The sequence below is a fragment of the Anomaloglossus baeobatrachus genome, chromosome 2 (genome assembly GCF_048569485.1).
Source record: "Anomaloglossus baeobatrachus isolate aAnoBae1 chromosome 2, aAnoBae1.hap1, whole genome shotgun sequence".
NCBI classification, from domain to species: Eukaryota; Metazoa; Chordata; class Amphibia; order Anura; family Aromobatidae; genus Anomaloglossus; species Anomaloglossus baeobatrachus.
In genome coordinates, this window is record NC_134354.1 from 296,124,936 (window position 1) to 296,138,439 (window position 13,504).

The 13,504-nt window shown below is 41.1% G+C and overlaps 1 protein-coding gene across 1 annotated transcript in view; it reads right to left on the bottom strand.

The window, feature by feature from the left end:
- The window catches only part of ACACA (acetyl-CoA carboxylase alpha), a 776,656-nt gene that overhangs the window by 12,840 nt on the left and 750,312 nt on the right, over positions 1-13,504 (bottom strand). Inside the window, exon 54 of the mRNA XM_075335853.1 lies at positions 6,074-6,210. Within this exon, the coding sequence (XP_075191968.1) occupies positions 6,074-6,210 (137 nt within the window). The remainder of the gene's footprint in view (positions 1-6,073; positions 6,211-13,504) is intronic.

Below are 13,504 nucleotides of genomic sequence, written 5' to 3' on the forward strand. Positions count from 1 at the left end.
GCTTAGAAAAAAGACGTCTCAGAGGAGATCTCATTTATATGTCTAAATACATGCTAAAAACTGCAGCCCGCAGCCACCCCTGGAAATGGCGCATTGTTTTCTTAGCGCCATTTCCAGATGCTTTACCTGGCTCATCCAGCGGCCCTGATGGCAGTGGCATGCTGGGTAATAAAGGGGTTAATACCAGCTTTGTATTCTCAGCTGGTACTAAGCCCGAAATTCATAGTGTAATGCCAAATTAGAAATGGCCACCATGAATTTCTAGTAAACAGTAAAAAAAAAAACCATAACACAGAAATATTTTTTTTAATTAGAAATAAAAACCAAAAACATTTAGAGAGTCCATCTTTATTATAAAAAAAATCCTTAGTCTGACATAGTCCACAGGTAGAGCATTGTCAGCTGTGCTTTATCACACTGTACAGACAGCGTCTATACACAGTGAGAAATAGACTGACACTGGCCGGAGTTCCACTTACATATGACTAGTGCAGTCTCGCATCGGCATCACCCGGCACGGACTGACACTCTCCGGACACGAGCGCCTCAGCTGCATGGAAATACATGCAGCCAACCGCTCCTGTCAGGACAGTGTGCGGCCGTACCAGGTGATGCGATGTGAGACTTGCATAGTGACAGTCAAAGTTCAATCGAGTCCATGAGCCTTGGACTCGGGTGAACCCTGAAGTCACCGCGAACATGGCCGAAAACAGCCAAATACTGTTGAGTGATGAGTGACTAGCAGTGCAGTGCAGTGGAGTGCATACCCCCGGAAGTTAACAGGACCTCCATGACATCATAGCCATGTGACCAGTCTAACCCAATGTCTGTACAACATTCCCACCAGACTGGTCACATGGCTATGACGTTATGGCAGTTCCTGTAAGTTAGTGGTGGTTACCGGCGGCAGAACAATGATCGGACACGGAAGTGGCCGGGAGATAGTCTGCAGGACGCATCGCGGGACCTGGAAGTATAATCATAATGTTTTTTAATAAGGTGCTTTATTTTTTTACAGCCTCTGGACCGAACTGGACCCGAACTGTAACAAGAACTTCCCAGAAAGCTTGTGTTCGGGATCATGTGCACGAACACCATGTGTTCAGTACGAACCCCAAACTTTACAGTTCAGGTTTGCCCATCACTATTCAGCTTTCATTTGAAGTGATTTGTGGTCATACATGAGCTGCAAGGAGAGAAAACAAAGGTTACAAACTCACCACCAGAATGTGCTCCTGTGCATTCATAGGATCCATTTACACTGACAGACTAGTCGCAGTAAATGTCCACCAACCAGGAAACCTATACAGATCAACGGATGTTTCTAGCCTCATAATAGGCAGATCGAGCGATCTGTAACATGCCAAGTTTATGAAACCGTATTTTCGGTCCCTGTGCTATCCGTAAAAAACCGGGCAGCACTCAGACCATTGTTGTTCAATCAGGCGGTGCAGATGACAAATTGCTTTCACAAACAGAATCTGAGTGTGCAAAAAATAGCAGCATGCTACAATTTCACTCTGAAATTGGATCATTCAAGTCTATGGGTACGAAAAAAAGTCAGATGCCACAGGATGGCATCCGATTTCCACAGATACATTGCAAAGCTGTAATATAGCAAACTGTAAATGGTCCTGTACATGTTGCACATGGACTGCAGAGGGATGAAAAGTGAGAAAAAAAATTAACTCACTTTTATGGATGAAAATCGGACCGATTCTTTATACGGTTATGTGACCCTAGCCTTAGCTCAATTCGCATAGGTTGCCATAGTTCTCTGCAGTGTAAGGCTATGTGTCCACGTTGCGTTGAGGTACTTGCATTTCTAAACGCATCCTCTGGCAGTAATTGATTTTGCCAAAGTTGCTTTTGACCACAAAAAAGCGCTAAAAACGCATGCGTTTTTCCCGCGTTTTTAGCGCTTTTTACATGCTTTTCCATTGCGTTTTGATAGATGCATTTTGAAAATAAAGACACTGCTTAATAAAGTTGAAACAGTCAAACACTATGAAAAAATAGAATAAAAAAATCCGTATCTATCTTTTTAAGATAAATAATTGAAATAGATATATTTTATAAAATTTAAGAGTAAATATGATATTTATAGCAAAAATAGCAATAAATTAATATTTTTCTTTATTTTAATTGTCGGACTGTGTGTGTGTGTAAAGGGACATGTGAAATCATTATTTTAATGTCCAAAAAGCATGCGTTTATTTAGTCCAAAACGCATGATTTCTGCACCTAGAAAGCAGATAAAACACTGGAATTTTGATGTTGCTTGCTTTTTGCAACTTCTCATTGACTTCAATGTTATCAAAACGCAGCCCAAATGGCAAAAACAATTGACATGCTGCTTCTTTAAACACTGAGTTTTTCCCCAAAATTATGCAAATTAAATGCAGCGTTTTGAACTGCATGGTGGGCACAAGAAATTCCTATTTCTCATAGACTTTGCTGGGAAATCAAAACGCATGCATTTTGGCACTAAAAAGGTGCAGTTTAAAACGCTGCAGAAGCGCATGAAAAAACGCAACGTGGACACATAGCCTAAGTCCTGTTTAGACAAGATGATGCACCACCAAGAAGGATGATCTTTTGCAATGCAATGATTACTTCACCCAATGAACAAGAGCTTTGCTCATTTATCGATTGGGTTATTGACAGTTTGATAACACTGTAAAATAACTGTGAAACAAGCATTAACCCTTTGACGAACCCATACATCATGGTCTGGAAGGAGTTCCCAAGCTATGATGTATGGGTACATCATGTCAATTTTGCAGGTACATAGGCTGTGCCCGCAGTATTGCCACTGGGAGTTTGGTGTAAGGGATAGGCAAACTCTGGCTGTCACAGTTAGGGCTGGTGCCTGCACTACCCCTGGCTGTTTAACCCCCTAAATGTTGTAATTAATAGCAATTGCTGCGTTTAAAAGGATGGTATGGGGAGTGTGCGCCCTCTTACACCCCATTGGCACCCCCACAATGTACTGATGGGCTGCCGATCGTTGCCATGGTAACCTGGAGGTCAAATAATGACCTCCAGGTTTGCTAGCTACGGTGGCCCGTTAGAATGCCTTTTAGACCATGGTTTATCAGTATAACACTGACAGGTGTAATATATTGCAATGTTTGTGCATTGCAATGCATTATGCCAGCAATCAGACTAAAAAAAAAAAAAGTACAAAAATTTTTTTTTGTAAAAATATAAAAAAAAAATCCCCAAATAAATAATAAAAATAAAATGAAAAAAAAAATAAAATTGTGAATTAGTTCAAATATTTTTGTAACAACAAAAATAACCAAAGAGTACATATATTAGGTATCACTGCATCGGGAACAATCTGATCGATAAAATGGTCACACTAGTTAACCCTTTCAGTAAACACCATAAAAATAAATAGAAAACACGGAAAAATCTTTGCTTTATCATGATGCTGGCAAAAAAATTAGATAAAAAAGTTGTATGTAAATAAAATGGTATTGCTGAAACCGTCATCCCACAAAAAACAGAAGGGACCATAAAGCTTCGCCAATGTAGAAATAAAAAAGCTACAGCTCTCAAAATAGAACGAGACATTTTTTTTTTAAATAAAATTGTTTTTATTGTATAAAAGCAGCAAAGCAAAAACATTTAAATAAATGTGTTATTGCTATAATCGAACTGATCTGAAGAACAAACCTGTCTTATTACTTTTACCACACGGTGAAAATCCCCCAAACAATTCCTGAATTGCTGTTTCATGTTCATTCTGCCTCCCAAACATTGGAATAAAAAGCGATCAAAAAATGTTATGTTTCCAAAAAGGGTACCAACAAAAACATCGGCTCATCCTGCAAAAAACAAGCCCTCACATGACTTTTTTGTCAAAAATGTAGAACAAACTATAGCTCTCAAAATATCACGATGCAAAAACTTTTTTTTGTAAAAAAAAAAAAGTTATCCTTGGTGGAGTTTGAACCCAGGACCCCAGCACTGCAAGACTGCAGCACTAACCACTGAGCCACCGTGCTTCCCATGAAATCAAAATTGTCACTACAGCTGTACAGGGGCTCTACCAATATCACCTCAATTGCACCTGCAAACCATAACAGCAAAATCTGCACTATAATTTTTGGCACCTCTTCCCTTCTGAGCTTTTCACTGTGCCTGAAAAGTAGTTCTCGATTACATGTAGTGTATTGATGTACTCAGAAGACATTGCACAACAAACTGTGCAGTAAATGTTTTCCTATTCCCCTTGTAAAAACTTGGGGCTAAATCAAAAATTTAGTTGTGAAAATACAGTATAATTATTCTTTGTTCATCACCCAATGGTCTGCAATTCTGTAAGACAACTGTGGTGTCAACATGCTCACTGCACCCTTATATGAATACACTAAGAGGTGCAGTTTGTAAAGTGGGGTCACTTATGGGGGGGGCTGCTTTTTTGGTATGTCAAGGGCTCTGTCAATGTGACATGTTAACCTAACTATTCTAGCAAATCTGCATGCCAATATGGTGCTCATTCCTTTTTGAGCATGTACTGTGCCTCAAAAGTAATTTTCAACCACATATTGGGTACTGGCGTACTCAGGAGAAATTGCAAAACAAATAGTGCAGTTCGGTTTCTCCCATTTCTCCTTTTGAAAATGAAAGTCTTTGGCCTTTGACATTTTATTGGAAATAATTTGAATTTTTCATTTATTTTGCCCAATGTTATACAATTCTGTGAATTGCCTGTGGGTTAAAAATGCTCACTATATCCCTAGCTGAAAGCCTGGAAAGGTGTAGTTTCCACATTGGGATTACTTGTCAGGGTTTCTGCTGTTTTGTCAAGTCAGGGCATCTTCAAATGTGACACATGGTGTCTGCAATCTATTCCAGTTAAAATGGTGATCCAAAATTCAAAAAGCGCTCCTTCCCTTCTGAGCCCTGCCGTCTGCCTACAAAGTCGTTTTTCTCCACATATCGGATGTTGCTGTTTAGGCACATCAGTGGCTCTCAAATGCGACATTGTGCCTGCTGACTATTTAAGTCAATTTTTTACTCCAAAAGTTGAATCATGCCCCTTCTCTTCCGTGCGCCCAAACACTAGTTTTCTACCACCTATGGGGTATCTGAATAATCAGGAGAGGTTGCGCATAAAATGTAATATTTTCTCCTGTTACCTTATGAAAATGCATAACTTGGTGCTAAAGCAATATTTTTGTTGGAAAAAATTTAATTTTTTTTTTCCTTCCACACTGCTTTAATTCTTGTGAAGCATCTAAATAGTTAATAAACTTCTTGAATGTGATTTTCAGCATTTTGAGGGTGTTGTTTTTAAAATGATGTCACATTTGGGTATCTATTGTCACATAGGCCCCTCAAAGTCATTTTAAATGTGATGTGGTGCCTAAACATAGGGCTTTCTTTTAATTTAAAAGTTAAATTAGTTGGAAAAATAATGAAAAATTACTGATAAACTTTTAACCCTTCTAATGAAAATAAATGATATTTAAAAAATGATGCTGATGTGAAGGAGACATGTGACAAATTTTATTTATTAATGATTTTGTGTGAGATTACTATCTTGTTGAAGGGCATAAAAATTCAGAGCTCAAAAATTGTGAAATTGACACTTTTTTTTTCAAAATTTCAATATTTTCATAAATAAACAAATAATATCAACCAAAAGTTACCACTAACATGAATTACAATATGTCATGTAAAAACATTCTTAGAATCACTGGGATATGTTGCAGCGTTCCAGAGTTATTACATCATAAAGTGTCACTAGTCAGAGTTGTCAAATTTGGCCTTTTCATGAAAGTTTCTACAAGTTTCAGGGTGAAGGGGTTAAAAATGCTAGTTTACGATTATCTTTCAGTGTAAATGAAGCCTAAATAAATGTTTTCTGCAGCCAGCAATGTGCAAAAAAACAAAGCCTTAATAGCAGCAATTTTTAATGAATCTCATTTGCAAAAAATATTTTTAATCCAAAATGCATGCATTTAAGTTAAAAATAAATAAATTGCCCCTGAAGATGTCTGTATCCTTTAAGCAGGTTTATTCTGTATAATAACTTGTAATAAAAATAACTCAATACCTGCGAATTTGTTTGAGGATATAATCTCTAGAAATGTATTTGATATTCTCATCAACAACAGAACGGGCCCCTTCTTCTTCAATCAGTTGTTTTTCCAGCCATTCCACCACATCCTTGTTATTATCCCATAGATAAGCCTGTAAATGCAAACATATTTCTATTAGTTTCTGGTACTTTCCTTCATTTGGAAATTATTACAATACATTTTTAAAGAATATCTATCATCATCATCTGCCTTTTTTATTTATTTAAGAAAAAGCAGCCTCAGAATGGTCAGATGTTAGTAACATAAATGTCAAAAAGCAAGATCTTGTGAGAGCTGTCTCTTTCACAGTGATGAGAGCTACAGAGGGTTATAGGATCCCGCAACCCGGAAGTTTGGATTTGGACCCAACTTTTGAAAGAAAGCCAGATAATTTTAAGGGACATTAGGGACACTTGAGGAATCTCGTTACTAGATGTTATTTAGAAATGAAAATTGTAAGTGGTTTACTTTGTTTAACAAATTGCAAATCCATATGGCCTATTGAATCTCTCCTAGCTGTATAGTTCTGCTGTGGTAAGTACACAATATCCTGAATCACGTCTCATGGACGAACTTGTCTCACTGCGAGTTAATGGGTCCACTTTGCAGTAGATAACAGCAAACCCCAGGGTTCTATTGTTTTTTAATGGGTTTATTGGGGTTTCTGGTTTTTGACAACAAGAATAGCACTATAGATTAATTATTCTTACTGTAGAAAAACAAAAACAGAGAAGGCAACAAAATCCCAATAACATCTCTCAATGCAGATGTAAATAAGTTCTAAAGGCCCTTTTACATGAGCAGAGAATCGACCAAACAAATGTTTGTAAAAACGCTTATTCTCAAACACAGGACTTGGAATTAATGCTGGTTGAATTATTATATCCACAACTGGCACTCTTTCAGCCGTATAAATAGGCCTTTAGAAATAGAGATTCATCATTTTACAAACCAAAACCCTCAAATTATATACATATATACATAAATCGCAGTAGGACTCCATATAACAATGCTGCAATACCTAGTTAAAACATTAAGATCATTTACATCTACAGAAAAGGCATTTCATGCAGTTATCCCTCAGTATCCAACTTTCCATCTTGATGGATGGATGACCACATTATCATTTAAGAGTGTTTAAAACCTAATGGCTACTCTCACTCCTCATTTTCTGTACAAATCATTTAGAAATCAGTTTGTTTTGCCTACCACCAAGCCGAGTTACTACCATTAGTGCTCATTCATATTTATGCAATTTTGTTTGGGTAATTAAACACAAAGCTCGGTCTTTAAAAGCAGAAGTCCCTGGTATTTCTAAAAGAAAATCTTGATGTCAATGAGTTTAGAAAATAGTATCATTCAATAAAAGAACAATTTTTAGCAAATGTATGCTCTGTGAAAGATTATTGGTATGGAATAGTATATTGGGCCTAACTTAATTGTATCAACCTGGCATTATTGTTGTGATATAAAAAAAAAAGAAAAGTATTATTATTCCTTCTTAATAAATAAAACATACAAGCAACACCCTGACCACTCAATATTTGCAAAAGCCTCTGTATATGACATTTTTTTTATGGAAAAGAGAAAGATGATGTCCCCTGTTTAAGTCAATCTGACATAGAAGAGGGTTTATGAGTTCAAGAATGGGCAGCTGTCTTGTTGGTTTTCAGTAGCCACAGTCTATTTAGGAGTTCCTTAATGTGAGATCATTACACTTATTAAGCTGCACCTCCCATAGCCACACATGTATATGATGACAACAAGAATACTGCAGCATGCAGTGGCATTCTATTCTTCAATTTGATGGATGTCACCACAGACCCCATTTTAAGTCAAGGCTTATATAACCAATATACCGTATTTTTTGGACTATAAGACGCACCGGACTATAAGACGCACCCTGGTTTTAGAGGAGGAAAATGGGAAAATAAAACTTTAAGCAAAAAATGTGGTCATGACACACTGTTATGGGGCGAGGATCTGCTGCTGACACTGTTATGGGGGTAATGTCCCCAAATTCTCTACTAAGGTACCCCATCCTGGTAATGATCCTCCTACCTTGTATATGATCCTGCTATAAACCCCCATCCATCCTGTTTACATACCCCCCCCCCATCCAGCCTGTTCACATACCCCCCCCATCCAGCCTGTTCACATACCCCCCCCATCCAGCCTGTTCACATACCCCCCCCCATTCAGCCTGTTCACATACCCCCCCATTCAGCCTGTTCACATACCCCCCCCATCCAGCCTGTTCACATACCCCCCCCCCATTCAGCCTGTTCACATACCCCCCCCATCCAGCCTGTTCACATACCCCCCCCCATCCAGCCTGTTCACATACCCCCCCATCCAGCCTGTTCACATACCCCCCATCCAGCCTGTTCACATACCCCCCCATCCAGCCTGTTCACATACCCCCCCATCCAGCCTGTTCACATACCCCCCCATCCAGCCTGTTCACATACCCCCCATCCAGCCTGTTCACATACCCCCCCATCCAGCCTGTTCACATACCCCCCATCCAGCCTGTTCACATAGCCCCCCATCCAGCCTGTTCACATACCCCCCCATCCAGCCTGTTCACATACCCCCCCATCCAGCCTGTTCACATACCCCCCCATCCAGCCTGTTCACATACCCCCCCATCCAGCCTGTTCACATACTCCCCCCCATCCAGCCTGTTCACATACCCCCCCCCATCCAGCCTGTTCACATACCCCCCCCATCCAGCCTGTTCACATACCCCCCCCCCCATCCAGCCTGTTCACATACCCCCCCCCATCCAGCCTGTTCACATACCCCCCCCCCATCCCTCCTGCTCATATACTCCCATCCTGCTTTATGCCCCCATCGTGCTCATATACCATCCTGGTATATGGCCTGTATCCTATAGCACAGAGAAAAAAATAAACGTTTATACTCACCTTTTCCTCACTCCCTGCAGCACCGATCACATCATCCTCTCTGGCACGCTGACCTGTGTGTGTGGAGCCGTTCCCCTGCTGCATCGCGATGTCTTCCTGTCTGTGCCGATCAGCTGACCGGCTCAGCACAGATCAGCTGACCGGCACAGATCAGCTGACCGGCACAGATCAGCTGACCGGCACAGACAGGAAGACATCGCGTGCAGCAGGGGGGCGGCTCCACACACGGGGACGGGTGAGTGTACTGATTCACTGCACCCCGTACTGGTAATGACGCGCGGGGGGCAGTGAATACAGCCGCACATGATCCCTCCAGGCTGTAATTGCCAGGGGTGATCATGCGGCCGGCTCTTTGCTATGTGCGCGTCCCCGCTCGTCCTCCCGCCCACCTGTCAGTGCCGGCTTCAGCGCTGAGAGATGGGAGGGAGGATGGGCGTGCATATGTAATGAGCGGGCCCACGTGGTCACGGCAGGCGCTGCTGCTGCCTGCTCGTGCCCCCGATGACCTGCAGCACCCTCATTCCCAGCCGCAGCCCTATAGTCAGACCATAAGACGCACCCCCAACTTTCCCCCAACATTTGGGGGAAAAAAAGTGCGTCTTATGGTCCGAAAAATACGGTACCCATCATACACTAGATCTAGCAGAGCACTGTGTCTTTTGCTGTAAATAAATGCAGCAATGTGAACAGAGTATAAGGTAACAGTAAACTAGTGTCTGTAATGTTTCGATATTTTCTCTTTGTCTGTGCTGCTACCAGGAAGATCAAGAATATTGAGCATGGTGGTTCAGTAGTAGAAATGTGTTGCCTTGCAGCTCTTTGATACTGAATAAGAAAATCATTTTAAAGTGGTTGTTTCATAAAGTAATGTGGGGTACGATTATCAAAATAAAATTATAGAACAGAAACATTTTTCCCATGGTAGAAAATACAAAATAAAACAAAAAAGAAACATGGTGTATTTTCTGTCGCAGAGCCCACATGATTGACTTTCCTCACTTTGCATGGATGCTGGTGAACCACTTCCATTATTTGTTTTATATCCTGGCATTAAGAGATAGGGAATATTTGCATGTGCTCTCTGGCATATTTTTAACCTGTTTACATTGTCCTGTTGTTGTGTTTTTTGTACTGTTATCCATCCATCTTTACAAGACAGATTTTAATTAGCGCTAAGTTGCATTCTATCCCTTACTGTTTTCATTTGAAACTTGCTTTGGTACATAATGACAAAAAAAGACAGTTTCCACTCTGATAATGCTAAAGTATGGAAACCATGAATGTGGGAACATAGACCTGCATTACTGCTAAGGGAAATCTAAGAAAAAATAGATATTTAGCATATAGAAATGGCCATTTGTATATTTGCCCAGTTGCCACTTCACGGCATATCTCGTAACTGGGTACCTACACTATGCTGAAGCCTCTCCCTGGGTTAACAACCTCCTGTGTAGGGGCAAGTAGGAATCTGCTATACAGAATAAGATTACCTGTGGCAAGTCTGTTTTTGTATTTTATGTTGTGTTCAGTTATGCACCTGTTCACATTTCAGTTTGGTGAGTGCAGTCAGTCTTTTTGTATATATTTAAGAGGGTCATACCTTCTGACCGTGCACCCCTCCCCCATTTGCCACAGGCAATCTTATTCTATATAGCAGGTTCCTACTTTCCCCTACACAGGAGGCTTTTATCCCAAAGAGAAGTTTCAGCATAGAGTAGGTACCCAGTTACGAGATATGCCGTGAAGTGGCATCTTGGCACTTAATGTGTCACTAGAGTTATGGTCCATCCTTGATGGTAAGATGTCAGCTTGTCACTGATGGAAGACTTGTACACTTTATGGTTAAAAAATGTTAAGCACCTAAATTATTTTGTGTATAACAATAGTGGAATTAATGTATTCATTGTTTAGTGCTGATGAATTTTGTTACTAAATATGCCTGCTTATTAACTACAATGTGCTACATTACTACATACACTGACACAGTAATACTATGGGAATGCTGGCCACACACAAATATTATATATATATATATATATATATATATATATAATATATAGATATATATATACACACACACACACACACACACACACACACACACAAACACACACACACAGTACAGACCGAACGTTTGGACACACCTAATTAAAAGAGTTTTCTTTATTTTCATGACTCTGAAAATTGTAGATTCACATTGAAGGCATGAAAACTATGAATTAACACATGTGGAATTAAATATTTAACAAAAAAGTGTGAAACAACTGAAAATATGTCTTATATCTAGGTTCTTCAAAGTAGCCACCTTTTGCTTTGATTACTGCTTTGCACACTCTTGGCATTCTCTTGATGAGCTTCAAGAGGTAGTCACCGGAAATGGTTCTCACGTCACAGGTGTGCCCTGTCAGGTTTAATAAGTGGGATTTCTTGCCTTATAAATGGGGTTGGGACCATCAGTTGTGTTGTACAGAAGTCTGGTGGATACACAGCTGATAGTCCTACTGAATATACTGTTAGAATTTGTATTATGGCAAGAAAAAAGCAGCTAAATAAAGAAAAAAAAGAGTGACCATCATTAAGAAATGAAGGTCAGTCAGTCCGAAAAATTGGGAAAACTTTGAAAGTGTCCCAAGTGCAGTGGCGAAAAACAACAAATGCTACAAAGAAACTGGCTCACATGAGGACCGCCCCAGGAAAGGAAGACCAAGAGTCACCTCTGCTGCGGAGGATAAGTTTATCAGAGTCACCAGCCTCAGAAATCGCAGGTTAACAGCAGCTCAGATTAGAGACCAGGTCAATGCCACACAGAGTTCTAGCAGTAGACACATCTCTAGAACAACTGTTAAGAGGAAACTTTGTGCAGGAGGCCTTCATGGTAAAATAGCTGCTAGGAAACCACTGCTAAGGACAGGCAACAAGCAGAAGAGACTTGTTTGGGCTAAAGAACACAAGGAATGGATATTAGACCAGTGGAAATCTGTGCTTTGGTCTGATGAGTCCAAATCTGAGATCTTTGGATCCAACCACTGTGTCTTTGTGCAACGCAGAAAAGGTAAACGGATGGACTCTACATGCCTGGTTCCCACCGTGAAGCATGGAGGAGGAGGTGTGATGGTGTGGGGATGCTTTGCTGGTGACACTGTTGGAGATTTATTCAAAATTGAAATCATACTGAACCAGCATGGCTACCACAGCATCTTGCAGCGGCATGCTATTCCATCCGGTTTGCGTTTAGTTGGACCATCATTTATTTTTCAAGAGGACAATGACCCCAAACACACTGCCAGGCTGTGTAAGGGCTATCTGACTAAGAAGGAGAGTGATGGAGTGCTACGCAAGATGACCTGGCCTCCACAGTCACCAGACCTGAACCCAATCAAGATGGTTTGGGGTGAGCTGGACCGCAGAGTGAAGGTAAAAGGGCCAACAAGTGATAAGCATCACTGGGAACTCCTTCAAAACCATTGGAAGACCATTTCCGGTGACTACCTTTTGAAGCTCATCAAGAGAATGCCAAGTGTGCAAAGCAGTAATCAAAGCAAAAGGTGGCTACTTTGAAGAACCTAGAATATAAGACACATTTTCAGTTTTTTCAGTTTTTCAGAGCCAAGAAAATAAAGAAAACTCTTTGAGTGAGGTGTGTCGAAACTTTTGGTATTTACTATATATATCTATATATATAATTGCCTTATTCTGTCTGTCTGTCTGTCTGTCTGTCTGTCTATCTGTCTGTCTGTCTGTCTGTCTGTCTGTCTGTCTGTCTGTCTGTCTGTCTGTCATGCTCCGAAATTGTGTCCTTACGGTGACACAAAGCTGATTGGCCGCTGGGCTCGCCATGGCCCCCCCACACGGATTGGCCTCTCGCCCTGGCTCTCTACAGGCCCCGCCCCCCTCACGCAATGCACGCTCGCTCTGGCCCAACTGACACGGAGCTCCGATTCCCAGGTGAGTACACACACACATCAGATCACACTCACTCTCACACTCACTCTCACACACACCTCACACATCACAACATGCTGGGATATCGCTTGCTTCTACACCGGCTCCGTCAGGATCCCGGCAGAGCCAGACATAACCTTGCGATGCTGGGATCTTGACGGAGGCCGTGAAAGCTGGTAACCATTATAAACATCGGGTAACTAAGGTCCCTTAGTTACCCGATGTGTATCATAGTTACCAGTGTACACCGGCTCACACTCACTCTCACACACACCTCACACACACATCACATCGCATCCACACATCAAGGTCCTGCAGCTGCAGAACATACACACACATAACAGCACACACACACACACACACACACACACAAATCAGATCACACTCACACACACCTCACACATCACATCGCATCCACATACTCACAACATCCTGGGATATCGCTTGCTTCTCGGCGGCGATACTGTGCTGTTGTGAGCTTCCAGGACCTGCCGGGGGATCACATGGCCAGAAGCATGTGATATCCCCGGATGT